Source organism: Lithobates pipiens, unplaced genomic scaffold (genome assembly GCF_037356315.1).
Source record: "Lithobates pipiens isolate NorthernLeopardFrog02 unplaced genomic scaffold, aLitPip1_a1.2 Scaffold_8, whole genome shotgun sequence".
NCBI classification, from domain to species: Eukaryota; Metazoa; Chordata; class Amphibia; order Anura; family Ranidae; genus Lithobates; species Lithobates pipiens.
This window is the reverse complement of record NW_027507903.1, coordinates 288625157-288641357: the sequence shown is the minus strand read 5'-3', so window position 1 is coordinate 288641357 and position 16201 is coordinate 288625157. Positions and strand designations below refer to the sequence as shown.

Genomic DNA, 16201 nt, shown 5'->3' with positions numbered 1-16201 from the left:
GCACCTTTAGCCCTTGTACACACGGTCGGAGAATCCGTCGGAATGTGTCCTATCGGACTGTGTTGTCAGATAATCCGACTGTGTGTGGTATGCATCGGACTGATTGCTTCGGAATATCCGTTGGACCAAGTTTTCCAACATGTTGGAAGTATTTTCCGACCAACTGGTCCGATTGGACATACTCCGATCATGTGTAGAGAATTCCGATCGGACAAAGTGCCACGCATGCTCAGATCAAATTCCTACACCAAAGCTATTGGCTACTAGCCTGAATGTAGTCCCGCCGTAACGAAATAACGTCATCACGTTCTGAATGATCGGATTTTCCGACAACTTGGTCCGACCGTGTGTATGCAACAGTTTCGGACACAATCCGTTGGACACAATCCGTCGGACAAAATCCAACAGATTTGGTTGGCAGAATGTCCGACCGTGTGTACAGGGGCTTAGACTTTAGATTACCCCCAGTTCCTGCAATTTCACACTTCAGATCAGTTCCAAGCCCTGCACTGTCAGAAACACAAGAGTTTTACGTACCTGTTGCAAGTTTTAAGCAAGAGGAAGAATGTAGGTGTGTGGGCCTTCTTTAACATACTGGAATACCCAGCCACTGACTGGAAATCCTCTTTCAGTATCGTCAGGGTGGTAGGTGGGCCATGGGCCAGTCTTTGTAGTTGACAGTCTAGTATGCAATTTCCTGTCATTACTCTGCTCACCACTGATCTCTTCTGCACTTTCCATGCCTATCCTTCATCGCTACTCACATATGCACTCTTTGGACCTCTTTTCCACTAATACATGTTGCACCCCCTCAGGCATGTTCCAGCATTGCATCCTCCCCCACCCCCCCACACAAACACACACACACACCTCCTCCACCAAAACACATCTCTTCCACGACTGTACACTCTTTACACCTTGGCCTCCATCTATCCTACTCACTTTCGGCTCCACCACTGTGCCATCAGCACATGTGTTCCACCACTGTATTACTCTGACACGCGATCTATCACTGTACCCTCTCTGTATACATATTCTGCCACTGTACCACCCTGTTCCACTACCGCATTGTGCCTGCACACCGGTTTCACCACTGTACCCCCACACACATGTTCCACTACTACTGCACCATCAGTATGCCTATTCCACTGCTGTACTCCCTGGCATATCTGCCCCACCATTGTACCCCCAGCAGATTACAGCTTATTCATGTTAAGTGCAGGATTACATGTGGCTGCATGTGGTACAAAGGGGAGCAACTGGATGATGCTGTGAGCCACACACGGGTTGATGGCAGAAAATTTCATGTAGGATATTATGAATGCGGCTGGTGATTTTGACAGCAATTGGTCAAAGCCTTGGGAACTCGAGCCTCCTGCAAGAGATGCCGAGTGTCAAGTTCCAGTGGCGCAACTGGTAGGAAGCATTCCTAGTAACAGGAGACCCCCCTACACATGTTACATATTGCCATGTACTCAAGAGTAAGAGCAATAATTCTAGCACCAGAGCTGCTGGGTAACTCTAAGCTGATGATTGTAGGGGCTTTTAAAGGATCGACTATGCAAAATAGGGTACCAAAGTTTATTGCAATTTCAATGGTGCATGCAAATTTAAGGTTTGACATGTTTGGTATCTATTTACTCGGTACAACCTCATCTTTTAGATTTGACTCTAAAAATTGTGAATTGAATGCGATTGTGTGCCCTTAAATGAACCTTAGTGAGTTTCCTAAACCGCTGCACTAATACTGTTTAACATAAATAATTGGAACTACAACCATTTTATTCACTAAGGTGTCCGCTTTTAGAAATATTAAATAATATTTGGGGGGTTTTATGTAATCTCCAGGGCTAAAATTATTTTTTAAACGTGTGAAAAAATGGCTTTGGCAGCGAAAGGGTTAAAATGTATCATTGTTGGCTCTGCTTGTGACACTTATTTTTTTCTGTTTGCAGTCTCGTTTTGGACCAGCTGCTTTGAAGCCTTCCAATGGAAAGAATTTCATGTCAATGCAGAGTTTATGTTCTTCCGGTGGGCACAAGCTATCAAAAAGCAATGGCAGTCTAAATACCCTAGGCAGTCTTAACAGTCCACCACGTCATGGGCCTCTGAAGTCAACAAATAACCATTCTGTCAGCCATCACGAAAGTGAAAGTGAAGAAAATGACAGCTTGTCTGACTGCAGACAAAATTCAGTCAACAGCTTTTCAGGTTATAGCCCTGGATTCAGTGTGGCACGGGGTCAAATCAGTGCATCCACTGGACATATAAACCATATTGGAGGCTCATTAGACCGAGCATCACGGACAGGTCGAGACATGGCACCTGGTGAAAAAATTCCACTGTCCTGCAAGAGCATGGCAACACTAAGCCGCCTACAGTGTTCAGGAGAACCTCCTCCACCGTATGAGTACTCTCAGTCTGTAGAAGATGTAGCCCGTCAACTTGAAGAAAAACTCCATGAGAAAGGGGTAGAGCTGAGACAACTAAGAAGGAATCCAAGTGACAAAGACGATCCCTTTACTCAGGTGAGTGGGTGTGCATTGTGGACGCTTTGTAGGAAACACTCGAGCCAGTCTTTAAAGAGACCCTCTCACCAATCTAAACTAAAAATTGCAGAGTTTAAATGCTTATTTGCAGTATTTTTCCTTTACATAAATCATTCTTTTTATGCACTTGAAATGTTGAACTTGTTGCAAAATTTTATAGGTCAATTTCTTAGCACAGCCCCCTCCCCTTCCTCCAATTGTCATAACCCTCGTAAGGTGTGTGTGTATGTTATGCTTTTACAAGGTAGTGAAATGCATAATGTATGTTTAATGCATGTATTAACTTATGGAAAGGATTTTTGTTGTAATTAATGTTCAGGCAACAGGGTCACTTTAACAACAGAGGGCATATCTGGCACTACAGAATATCATATATCATAAAATTCAAGTGTCTGTACCCCTAGTGGGAATACAGTAAATATTTTTAAAGAATTACAAAGGCGATTTAATATGAAAATGTATAAGGCTGACATTTTCTGATCACTTTTAGGACCCATGGCCACATTAAGGAAGGTTTGTATTCTAATGTGATTGGTGTAGTTTCCATTATTCAAAGGCATAGCTAAAATCCATTGAGCCATGAACAAATCTGTTAAAAAGGACCCAACACAATTCATTATACAATGATACAATGTATGTCCAATGATTGTCAAGGATATACCTTACCAAGATAATATATAAACGAAGAGGAGGAAAAAAAGAGGATTTTTTTTTTTAACTTAATACTTGATGAGGTCAGGTCATCGAATTAAAAGTTGGACATTCCTATATTTCACAGCTGCATTGCGGGACATGTCTGTGTGTGTATTATTCCTATTGTATTTGTTTACTGAAGCTTCAATGTAAAAAGAAAACAAAGGAAAAAAGGGGAAAAAAAAAAAAGATGTATGGCCACGTTAAAGAAGCTTTGTATTCTAATGTGGATAGTGCAGTTTCCATTATTCAGAGGCATAGCTAAACTCCCTTAAAGCCCTGAGCAAATCTGTTAAAAAGAACCCAGCACTCCTTATTATTTATTTACACCTACACCTACACATAGGATAACAAAGCGGTGATCGTGAAAGTATCCTCTGCCTTGTAAAAATTTTCGTGCTTCCAGTGTAAAAGGGAAAATAATTTGGAGAAGAATTGGCACTCCCAGGGGCCCTGGGCACCATGAGGTTGTTACCTCTATTTTTCCACTTGCTGTTTAATTGTGGTGTAAATATACTATCATCATCATTTATTATATGTACAGGTTTGAAACTGCTGTTGTGCTGTAAAATTTAAATGTAACGAATCCAGAGCTTTCATAGCATCACAAGAATGACCCACACATAGTAATCATCTGTTTTCTTGAGACGATTGCATAATGTTTACAAATGTGTAGATGTGTTTTTTTTTTACCTTAATGAGTTCTCTGCATTAAGGTAGAAAGACGTCTGTTGTTGGCTCCTGCCGCCCCCCCCCCCCTCCCCTCCCCATCCATGCTTATCTTGATTCAGCTCTGTACCTGAGAGCAGCAGCTCTCTCCTCACTGAACATGGAACATGAAAGTAGCAGAGGGATCCATTGAGCAGAGAGCAGGGGGCGGTGCTGAGCCTTGCTGTGTGTGTAAATGGACATGCACAGCTTGGATTGAACCCATACCAGTGCCCTCATAGCAAGGAGCACTCACAGGGGAAAGGAGCCTGTAGCGCCAGAAGGGGACCCCAGAAGAGGAAGATTGGGGCTGCTCTCCATTGCACAAAACATGTAGGTATGACATGTTTTGTTAGTTAATAAAAAAAAAATCACTTTATTGCCATTCTAATCCACAGCAATACTGTCTCATAAAGCCACTTGTTTGCTTGTATAACTGCTAATATTAAAGGAGGTTTATACATTACTAAAAAGTATGTAGGCTGCAATTGCTGATGCTGATTGCCTAGCTGCAATGTTAATCCAGTGGCTACAGTATTTACCTCACTGACCTGGAAATACCTGAAGCAAGTAGCGCTTTTTAAAAATTTAAATAGGCTTTTCTTTCATTTTTTTTTTCTGTGTATTGTTTGCAGGTATTTGAGGACAAGCGCCGTTTATGGATGGAGGAATTGGATGAATTAAAACAGATGTATGTGTCCAAGCTGCAACAGATCTCCCAGCAGGCACTGCGTAGCCAGCGGGCCTTACAGCTACAGCTGTATAAAGTACAGCAAGAAAAAAAGCGCCTCCACGAGGAGCTCAACTCCTTAAGAACAGAATTTGAGCAGCTCCGGCAAAAACAATCCTCTCAATCTGAAAACCTTAGCCCTAAGTTAGAAGAATCTAAATGGGAGGTAAGAAAACTGACATACACATGTACTATTCCTACATTGGTGCAATATTTCTGATTTATTTAACCTAATATAAAAAAAGTGTATAAGGGCTCATGCACACAGGCTTAATAAAATAGGCCTATCAATTCTGGATCTAGAAGCTGGCAGCAAGATCCTAGGTAACATAGTGTCGGTACATTGTACACATGTAAATTTTGTTAATTTCTTCACTTTTACAAGTGTCTAGCACAGATGTGCACTATTGGATTCTAGCATGCTAAGTGGCCCGATACACTTGCACACTAGCAATGAAAGATGCTAGATGGCTCTAACTGCCTACAGCATTGTGAGCAGAGCTAGTGCTACTTGTATGTATTATTTATCATGCAGTTCTTGTGGCAATCAGTTGCCCATGATGTCTGCATTCAGGACAGTGGAGTATACTGTTCCAAACATCCCAACCTGCAAAAACACATTTCAGGAAGCTGGCGCTTTGCCTCCACCACCTGCAATTTAACACAACTAGAGGATGATCTAATCCTCTAGGGCAGGCATGTCCAAAGTCCGGCCCGCGGGCCAATCGCGGCCAGCGGCCCGATTTTGAACGGCCTGCCTGGTTATTTGGACATACATATCTTTTGTGGCCCCTGACGATCTCCCAGCGTCGGGGCCACAAAAGATATATATGCTTCGGAAGGTACAGGGAGAACAGGACCAAGCGCCGTACACAGGAGAATTTCCTGTTTACGGGCGGCCTCTGTAATAGGAAGTCCGTCTCCGGCACTGCCATTGGACGACTGTTCTGTCCATCAAAGGAGGCAGGACTTTCTATTAAAGAGGCCACCATGTAAACAGAAGATTCTCCTTTGGTGCTCGTCAGTGCATTCCTGGCAATGGTGCGGCATTCCTGGCAATGGTGCTGCGTTCCTGGCAATGGTGAGGCATTCCTAGCAATGGTGAGGCATTCCTGGCAATGGTGCTGCATTCCTGGCAATAGTGAGGCATTCCTGGCAATGGTGAGGCATTCCTGGCAATGGTGAGGCATTCTTGGCAATGGTGCTGCGTTCCTGGCAATGGTGCTGCGTTCCTGGCAATGGTGAGGCATTCCTGGCAATGGTGAGGCATTCCTGGCAATGGTGCTGCGTTCCTGGCAATGGTAAGGCGTTCCTGGCAATGGTGAGGCTACATTCATGGCAATGGTGGGTCTGCAGATGTGCACTGATTAGGCTGCATTGGTGGGCACTGACCATTATATTGCTTCACAGTTCTTTATTTTAAAAAAATGAATAATTTCCTGAAAATTCCCTCTTAAAGTGAAGGTACACCAATTAATACAGTATGTACAAATACGTCCAAGCTCATCTCTTCCCACACACAGCCACAAAAGCAAGAGAATTCTTGTTGGGCAGTGTATTAGTGCTCAAACTAACACACTTAGACCGAATTTTAATGGTTCAAAGAATGTCAGGCAAAATGGTCGGCCCTCGCTCATGTTCACTTCATCAAATCCGGCCCTCTTTGAAAAAAGTTTGGACACCCCTGCTCTAGGGGAATCAGTATACAGAGGTTTACTTCTTCTGAAGGATAATAAAGGAACACTCTAACCACCATGACCATTTCAGTGATTTAAAGTGGTCATGGTGGTAGGAGTCAGTATGTGAAATGCAGCCTGATCAGTGCCCATGAAATGCAGCCTTATCAGTGCCAATGAAATGCAGCCTGATCAGTGCCAATGAAATGCAGCCTTACCAGTACCAATTAAATGCAGCCTGATCACACAGAGCTCTGTCACGGGCCTTCGATTTGAATATCCTGGCAATCACTGTAACAAAGTCCCGCCTCCTATGTTCCCTCTATCTAGGAGGCGGGACTTTGTTACAGTCCTCCTCCTCCTCAGACAGACTGGTCTTCCCTGGTGAGGACTTCATCATACCCGCCTGTCACTCAGCCACAGACAGAGCAGCCCGAGTGGCAGCTGCGACCATACTCCATTCGGCCACTCGGGCTGCACTGTCTTCTGTCTGTGGGTGAATGACAGGCTCAATCAGGATACTGCCTGGCACTCGTGAGTGTCTGAGAGCCACAGTCAAATGCGGGAAAATCCTGCACCTCACCAGAGATTTGGGATGTCTTCTGTTTTCAGCCCCATGAAGCTGATATTTTCACAATGTCTGACTGGACATTGGGGGCAGAGCCTACATGGTTTAGTGTGTTGCCATTCTCCATCAAGTCTGCTGGTCTGTGGGAGGAGCCATTTCGGCCTGTGTATAATTTGATTGGCTGGGTCATAGTAGTGTGATAAATCCAAGGAGCTTAAACTCTGCGCAGATGATACCGGACTGACTGACTCATTTGGGGGCGACATGTAAATGTCACTGTTCAGTAGTACATTTGTACCTTTTTAAAAGGGAAATTTTGACACTTGCAATCTTGTTCCACAGACCACTAGCCTCTTATTCTTTGATTTAGACTTTTCTGCAGGTTGTCTCTTATGTGGTTCCATCTATGGCAGGGATATACAATTAGTTGACCTCCAGCTGTTGCAGAACTACAAGTCCCATGAGGCATAGCAACACAAGCATGACACCCGGAGACAGAAGCATGATGGGACTTGTAGTTTTGCAACAACTTGAGGTCCACTAATTGCATATCCCTGCTCTATGGTATATGTTCACCCAGTACTTTTGTGGGATTGGAATTTGGTTCTTACGGGAAAAAAAACTGCCCTTTAAACCATTTAGGGGATATTCACTTTTCCATGCTTATTCACAGGGTTGCTTTCCTTGTTGCCATCACCTCCACAAAGAACATGTCTAAACTGGTGGCCTTTTCTTGTACAGAATGCTTTGTGAGCAAGGTTGTTTTGAGGCCCAGAACCCCTATCCTTCCTAAGGTGTTTTCAGCCTTTCACCTCAACCAGTATATTAAACTTTCATCCTTCTGTCTGGTTCCAGTACAATAGAAGGATATTTCCCTTCATTGCCTGAATGTGGTCCTTGCTGTTAGTGTGTACTTTGCATCCACTGCTTTCATTAGGAAGACTGGTTTTCCCTTTTGTCATCTCAGATGGTCACCGCAGAGTTAACCAGCTACTTGCTCCACCATTCTTCTCAGTGGTTTAGACGGGTCATTGTTCATGCTTTTCTGTCAAAGTACATGCCACTAGATCTGTGAGTGCTTCTTGGGCTTTTAGGAGGAACCATTTCCTGAATGCAAGGCAGCCACCTTGTCCTCTACTCAGACAGTCTAGGGTTTCACCAGGTGGATATTTAGGCCTCATCTGATGCCATCATTGAGTGTAAGATCCTCAGGCAGCTCTTTAAGCTGCAGACAATCCCCAGTTTGTTCTGTTTCTTTTTTTAGTGCTCAGTTAGTTTTTGTTGGGATTTTTGTAATCACTGTAAAATCCTATTTTTGGTTCATTGAGGAACCCCCCGTGTTTATGGTCTTACACACTCACTCATCTGCCAACCATACAGACTTTGCAAAGGATGCATCTTCATTACTACAGAGAGCCACTAATAAACCAACTGAAAATTATCAGGTGGCATTGCCAGCTTCTACACGCAAAAAAAAACATACCGGTATGCATTGAAATTTGTGTGCATAAATGTGTAGCTTGTACCAGTTGTGTAGGTGGTGTTGCTGTCATGGGGTGACCCAACCTCCCTGGCCAATTTTCAAGTAATTTCTGTAGAGAGAGACGGTGGGGTTACTTTACTAAAACTGGAGAGTGCAAAAACTGGTGCAGTTCTGCATAAAAAACAATCAGCTTCCAGGTTTTTTTTTTGTCAAACCTTAATTTAACAAGCTGAAGTTAGAAGCTGATTGGCACCATGCACAAATACACCAGATTTTACACTCTCCAGTTTTAGTAAATCAATCCCACAGTGCAGATGTTAGCCACGGAGGGCCACAGAGGGCAGTGTCTCTCATAGTGAACAAAATTCAGCTAAATGCAATACCTCCCTCCAGTTCTCCCTCTTACGTTTAGGTAACTTTTACATTTGCAGGTGGTTGTTCAATAAAGTTGCACACTTGTCTGGGCTCACAATTTTATATGAATAGAGAAGGTTTGGGAGGAACAGGAAGCATGAGCAAGGTCCCGGTTAGTGCTAACTTGTTGAGAAGTACAGTGGTGATTGGGACATGCTTTCTCACTTCTCTGATCACTAGCTTGCACTTTTCACAGACAAGTGCACACATAGGATTGCCAGATGTTTCAGGCAACTGAACTAATGTCTGGTTTTCTTTACTCTCTCTCTAGCAGGGGTCTCAAACTGTCGGCCCTCCTGTTGCAAAACTACAAATCACATCATGCCTCTACCTGTGGGAGCCATGCCTGTAACTGTCAGCCTTGCACTGCCTCATGGAACTTGTAGTTTGCAACAGGCAGAGGGATGCCAGTTTGAGACCCAGCTCTAGAGCATTTCCTATTTCATTTATATCAAATTCAGTAGAACGTAACAGTTCCTCCAGCTTGGCTTCATAATGAAGAACAGTGGGGAATCAACTTGCCCATACCAAAAAACTGTAGATCCTGTTAAATAAACTACCGGTATTGATTTAAAATGATAAAATACAAACAACTATAGGTGCTGTGTGGTACACAATAAAGTGTGGGAGTTAAGAAATAGCAGTACTGAATTTTCCACATTATATCATTTTGTAGTTTATTAGTGAACTAGGGCAGTCTATAATTGCTCTGAGAAAAAAAACACTTCTGTTTATTTTAAACGTCTTTTTTTGTCTGCACTTTCCCATCCCACATTTTATATAAATGAAATGTTGACAAGACCTGCAATTATGTAGTCTACATTAGATCCATCTATGGTGTTTTCAAGTCACACATTTAAGTTGGTTCCTTGGAAAAAAAATTCTCCTGCCTTCCTCTGCAAAACATTTAAGTGGATAGCCCTATCCCCCTACATCTGTATTTTACTTTTACATATATAAAAGCAATTTTGAATTATCTAACATAGTGCTTTTGCTAATATGTGTGAAAATTTTCAAAATTGTATATTATGTTTACATAAATGTAACCAGTTTTATTAGTGTTAAGGCTTGTGTCACCAGCTTTGGGCTTGTGCGGAAAGCATCAGTTTGAAATGACTCTGACCTCAATCAGAATTCATTGACAGCTGCCTTTTGACTTACAGTTGACCTCCTCCTGACCCGCTTTAAAGTGGTTCTAAATGCTCTTCTTTGTTTTTGATTTTTCTTAAAAATAGTAAACATATCATACTTACCTGCTACGTGCAATGGATTTGCACAGAGCAGCCCAGATCCTCTTTTTCCTGGATAGCTGCTATACACAGACTAGCTCAACCAGAGGCCTCCAAGCAATCCTGACTGAAATTGAAAAAAAAAAAAAAAACACTAGGCATGTAACAAAAAATCTTTTTTGATGTCACAAAGGATAGAAGGCTAGCAAAAAAGTTAGACTGTTTTTCAGAAAAGATGAAGAAAACTGCTGGTTGGGCCAAATATATTGGACACATTTTCTTCATCTTTTCTGAAAAACAGTCTAACTTTTTTGCTAGCCTTCTATCCTTAGTGACATCAAAAAAAGATTTTTTGTTACATGCCTAGTGTTTTTTTTTTTTTTTTTTCAATTTCAGTCAGGATTGCTTGGAGGCCTCTGCTTGAGCTAGTCTGTGTATAGCAGCTATCCGGATCAGCAACTCCACAGCATTAGACGAGTGTGGAACGAACCTGGAATGCTACATTTAGGCACTGGGCTCTACATTTAGCACTTTCCAGACCTGAGTGTACTGGTTAGTTAGTCGTAATGTGATATCTGGGTACAGAGCAGTGGCTTATCTGATCTGATCTTGAAAAAATTGTTTTTATTTTTTTAACACAGACATTCAGTAAAGATACTTATTGCACTAGTATACACATTCCAAGTCGGCTGACCATCTCTAAATGTGAACATGACCATGAAAAGATGACACAAACAACTTGTGAAAATTGTAGAAAACTTATTATAATAATTATTATTAGAATTATTATATCATTTGTAAAACTTATATTTATATTAGTCCCGAACGTAATGAAAAAATATGTACAATGCAACTACAGTATACATTCCCTATAAAATATATATTTTTATTATTCAGAATTTATTTATATTGCAGATTTCTCAGAAAGCTGGTGAGATCTCTCTACTGAAACGTCATCTTAAAGATTCACAAGCTGAAATTACACAGAAGATGGGGGAGGTCTTTCTGATGAAGACACAACTTCGGGAGGCAAAAGCATTAGCTAGAGAGAGAGAAAGAGAGTCGGCAGATCTAAAAGTCCGCCTTCAGGCTTTTGAGGATGCCAAAGAAAAACTTTCTCCAGCTTCATTAATGGACACCCATGGAAACCCAAAAGAAGGTTTGGAGTCTGCGGACACAGAGAGACTAAGGGCTGAACTTATTTTGGAGACACGTCAGAATGAGGCCCAGATCCTGAGTTTTGAGCAGGAAAGAAAAACATGGAAAGAAGAAAAGGATAAAGTACTAAGGTACCAGAAAGAAATCCAGGCCAGCTACTTAGAAATGTTTTATCGTAACCAGGCTCTTGAGAAGCAGATCCAAGAACTGAGACAGGTTCCAGTACAGTCTCCAAGTACCCCATCATTGTGGATGGATGCTATGGAATCATTTGAGACAACATGAAACACAGAACATGCCATGATATTACTACTAAGCTAAAACCTGTACAGGGTGACAGAACATTTTATTTATGTGCTGGAACAATGTGAGTAAGCCAACATTATTCTCATTATAACTGCTGTGTTCAGTGGAATTAATGGTATGGCACCCTCAAGTCAGACTATTCATCGACACTTGCTCATCTCAAGTCTCCTGCTACTGTCAAAGAGGGGATAGAAAACAAAGCGATATTTCATAGAAGTTATGAGACCTTCAATAACATTCTATGTATTACATGGAGGAAGTTACTAGCATTGAATGACCATGGGAAGAACCAATTTATGACTTTATACATCAGTAAACGCTGATGTACCATATCGATTTATTGTCATGAGGGTATGAGGGTATTTCCACAATAACTCCATGAGAATGAGAAAAGGTGGTGTTTTTACAACTATGTTTAAAGGTCATGTGGCACTTTACCTCTTGTCTTTGTGGCCACTTCTCCTTTGTGACTTACAGCACTATGGACAATACTTTAATTTTTTTTTATATGAGCTGTGAAGACAAACCTATGTTTTAGGAGCTTAAAACACTTAAGTCTTTAAGTGATGAAACATAAGGGTAATTAACTGACGTCACAGCAAAAAAGTCAGATAAAGGTTCTCTGATGAGCTAGCCATATAGAGTAAATGGTGGTTAGACATTGCTTTAACCACTGAATGTTGCCACCCTGATTCAGCAGGTAGATCACCAGTAATGTACTGTAGAGAAAAACATCCCGACCGCAGCCTGATTTCATGGCAATATTAGGCTGCTGGCCAGAAAATACGACCTTGCAGACATTTGCATCTAGAATGGTTTGCAGCGAATAGGCTTGATTCATAAAGCTTTAAAGAGGACCTTAACTGTGGCTACGGTACTTAAAAAGTAAGCAAAGAGCAAATCTCTAGTCCATAAAATTGCCTGTATGTTCCCTGGAGCTTTTTTCCTAATATTGATTTACTAAGGCTTGTTCTGTACTTTTTGGACACCTTTTATGGTGGTGGCCATGTTGGTAGAGGAGCAGGACTTCCTTGTGTCAAAGCTGCCTTCCTGATGGTGGGGTTATATTCAAGAAGCAACAGGAGGGGTACAGATAGCACATATCTACTGAATGAATTAAGCACAAGCAGAGAGATTCTTCAGGTCCTCGGGTACAAATTCTGCTCTAAAAAGAACAGCGAACAACACATAGTCATCACCAGTCAGAGGCAGCTGTGCCTTGGATGATCTCAATTAGCAGATATACAGCTATGAGTTTCAAGCCACAGAAGTGCATAGACACAGGAATTGCACTGCTTTTTTTCATGCAGAATTTAATATAAAAGATTAATATGGGTACCATTTAGACACAAAAACATTTCAAGATGTTTCTTATAGTAAGTCACTTTTTAAGTCCAGGCCAAATATAACACTAGGCTAATGTTCCTTATTATAATATTGTGACTATAATTTTCAAATTTCATGAAAATGTCCTTTTGTTAATATGTTAGCTTTGTGAATTAAGCCTAATGTCTGCTGAGATCTTACCATAGACACCTGCATAATTTCAAGGTTCTGCCAATTGAAGCAGGATTTGGTGACCCATATCTGATACGTATATATACCCTAAGCTAGTGGTTCTCAACTTTCATTTCCTCCCAACCTGTACACATTTATTTTCTTATGTATTATTTGACATGGGGCATCCACCTACACATGCCCCCTTGCAGTGATCCCCACCCCTTCCCAGTTTGAAAATTACTTCCCTGAGCTTTTGGGCAAGAACATGGTCAATTCACATTGCTTAGCTATGCGATTTGTGATCTTTGGAATAAAAAGATTTATTAGTCTGGCGTGACTAAGTCATTTCAACCTGTTTGACAAAGCTGGTCCTTTCTCTTTGTGGTTTATTTGGATTTCAAAACAGGTTATGCAAGAGTAACTGAATCATAAAACCTTCATGGTAAAGACTGAATCGAAAGACTAATATCGATACTACAAAAATGTACACCCAGTCCGAATTATTTTATGATTAAAGTAGAACTTGACTCCAGAAATGTTACTTTCTGAAAGCTTAGTTAAAGGAGTAACACATGCATTGTGTCATCTATTGTTTACTTTTTTTCTTCCATGACTTGTCACATTGCATGGGACATTTGAGAATGAGAATATCCTTGTATCTGAATTGTGCCAATCACAGGAAATTAATAAAGCTCTGATTAGCTAGCCAGAACCAATCCAATCAATCTAATCTAGACCAGCCTTTGTGCTGCATGTGCAGGACATGTGAAGGAAGGCAGAAATCTTGAACAAACACGTTAAGTAAAGTTTTCTGACCATAACTACTACAGTTTGGGCCTGTAGTAGTTTGTAGTAGTTTTACATTTTTGTGTTTTCCTTTATGTTGTTTATTATGTTCAGACTTTAAATGTGAAGCAATTGAGTGAGGTACAAATAAATTGGATTTGTATTTCTAATTTATAAATGGCTATGTAGTGTTTTATTTCGCAGAACAAAAAGTGTGGTAAGGCTGATTTGTGAAACATATTAAAAAGAGCCAGTAAACACTATGGGATACATAACAGTGGGAGGAAGGGGGTTGGGGGGTGACACATTTTCAACAAATTGCATTTAGATATTATGTTTTATAATATTAAATTTCTAAGTTTTCTTTTTCTTTTTTTTTTCTTTTTTTACGTGTCTTGTATTTCTTTCAAAGGGTGAGTAATGTGTGTATCTAGACTTAGACCTTATGCACATGGGCAGCATAGTGGCTATGTGGTTAGCACTTCTACAATACCTGGCAGCACTGGGGTGTTGGTTCAAATACCAAACCAAGGCACTACCTGCAATGAGTTTGCATGTTCTCCCTGAGTCTGTGTGGGTATCCTCCAGGTACTCTGGTTTCCTAAAACGCATCAATGACATGGTGGTAGGTTAATCCTAGGTCCTGACTAAATTGGCCCTAGAATGCTTATGTATGTGAGTTAGGGACCTTGGATTGTAAGTCAGGGACTGATGTGAATGAATAGTGTGTATGTATGTGTGTGTGTATATATATAAATATATATATATTTTTTTTTATATATATATTTTTGTCTTATATACTTTTATATTTAATTGTTGTTTATTTTTTACTAGTAATGGCGGTGATCATCGATTTTTAGCGGGACTGCGACATTGACAACTTTGTCCGACCGTGTGTATACAACAGTTTACAGTATACAACAGTTTCGGACAAAATCCGTCGGACAAAATCCGGCGGACAAAATCCGATGAATTTGGTTGTCGGAATCTGAGGGTTGAGAGACACAACGGAGAAGAGTAGAAATAATCCCAAAAAGTTTTTGAAATATATTAACAGTAAAAAGGTGAGGATGGAACACATAGACCCCATAAAAGATGCTTTCTTCTCCTCAGTTCCTTCACACAGGAAAAGGAGGTGTATACCGACCAGGACAGTACTGTTAGTAACACGTCACAGTATCTACCCGTGTGGCTAACAGAGGCCTGAGTCCGGAAAGGATTAGAGAAGCTTAACATAAATAAATCATCAGAACCAGATGGCTTACACCCGAGAGTCCTTAAAGAACTCAGTCGGGTTATAGCCAGACCGCTATTCCTAATCTTCATGGACAGCATATTCACAGGATTAATTATACCAGATTAATGAAAAGCCCATGTGGTATCAATATTCAAAAAGGGCTGAGATCTATTCCTGGGAACTATAGGCCTGTCAGGCTAACGTTGGTAGTTTCTAAACTATTTGAAAGGATGATAAGGGACTATATCCAAGAATTTGCTGATGAAAACAGTATCATTAGTAGTAATCAGTAAGGGTTTACAAAAGGTCGCACTTCCCAAACCAACCTATTAACGTTTTATGAGGAAGTGAGCTGCCACCTGGACAAGGGTAGGCCGGTGGATGTGGTGTATCTGGATTTTGCAAAAGCATTTGATACAGTCCCCCACAAATGTTTAATCTACAAGCTGGGGTCTGTAGGCATGGACCGTAAGGTTTGCTCTTGGATAGAAAGCTGGCTGGGGGGCCCCAATAACAACACAGCAAGATATAGAAACTTTACAAGAGGACCTGAATAAATGAATGGAGTGGGCTAATGCATGGCAAATGAAGTTTAACACTGAAAAATGTAAGGCAATGCACTTTGGGGGGTAAAAATATAAATGCAAATTACTCATTAAGGGGAGAACTCCTTCGTGATTCCAGGATGGAGAAGGATCTAGGGGTCCTAGTAGAAAACAGACTGAGAAATAGCATGCAGTGTCAATCTGCGGCTACCAAAGCCAGCAAAATATTAGCATGCATTAAAAAGGAAATTTACTCCAGAGATAAAATTATTCTGCCAATTTATAAGGCTTTGGTTCGGCCGCATCTGGAGTATTCCATCCAGTTCTGGTTACCAATCCTCAGAAGGGATGTGCTGGAGCTGGGGAGAGCCAGAGAAGGGCAACTAAATTAATATGTGGACTGGAGGACCTTAATTATGAGGAAACACTAAATTTATTCTCCCTGGAGAAGAGACGCTTGAGAGGAGAGATGATAGCATTATACAAATATTTCAACGGTGATCCCAGCGCAGGTATGAAACTTTTCAGTCCCAGGGAGTGTAAGAGGACAAGGGACCATATAATGAGGCTGGAAGAGAAGCGGTTTAACCTTAAGCTGCGTAGGGGGTTTTTCACAGTC

The 16201-nt window shown here is 41.2% G+C and overlaps 1 protein-coding gene across 2 annotated transcripts in view; it reads left to right on the top strand.

The window, feature by feature from the left end:
* N4BP3 (NEDD4 binding protein 3) overlaps positions 1 to 13978 on the top strand; it is an 84795-nt gene extending 70817 nt beyond the window's left edge. For both annotated transcript variants that reach the window (XM_077472370.1, XM_077472369.1), the window contains 3 exons: positions 1956 to 2528; positions 4586 to 4846; positions 10966 to 13978. In XM_077472370.1, coding sequence (XP_077328496.1) covers positions 1956 to 2528; positions 4586 to 4846; positions 10966 to 11493 — 1362 coding nt within the window. In that variant the 3' untranslated portion in view covers positions 11494 to 13978. The remainder of the gene's footprint in view (positions 1 to 1955; positions 2529 to 4585; positions 4847 to 10965) is intronic.
* Positions 13979 to 16201: the final 2223 nt, after the last annotated feature.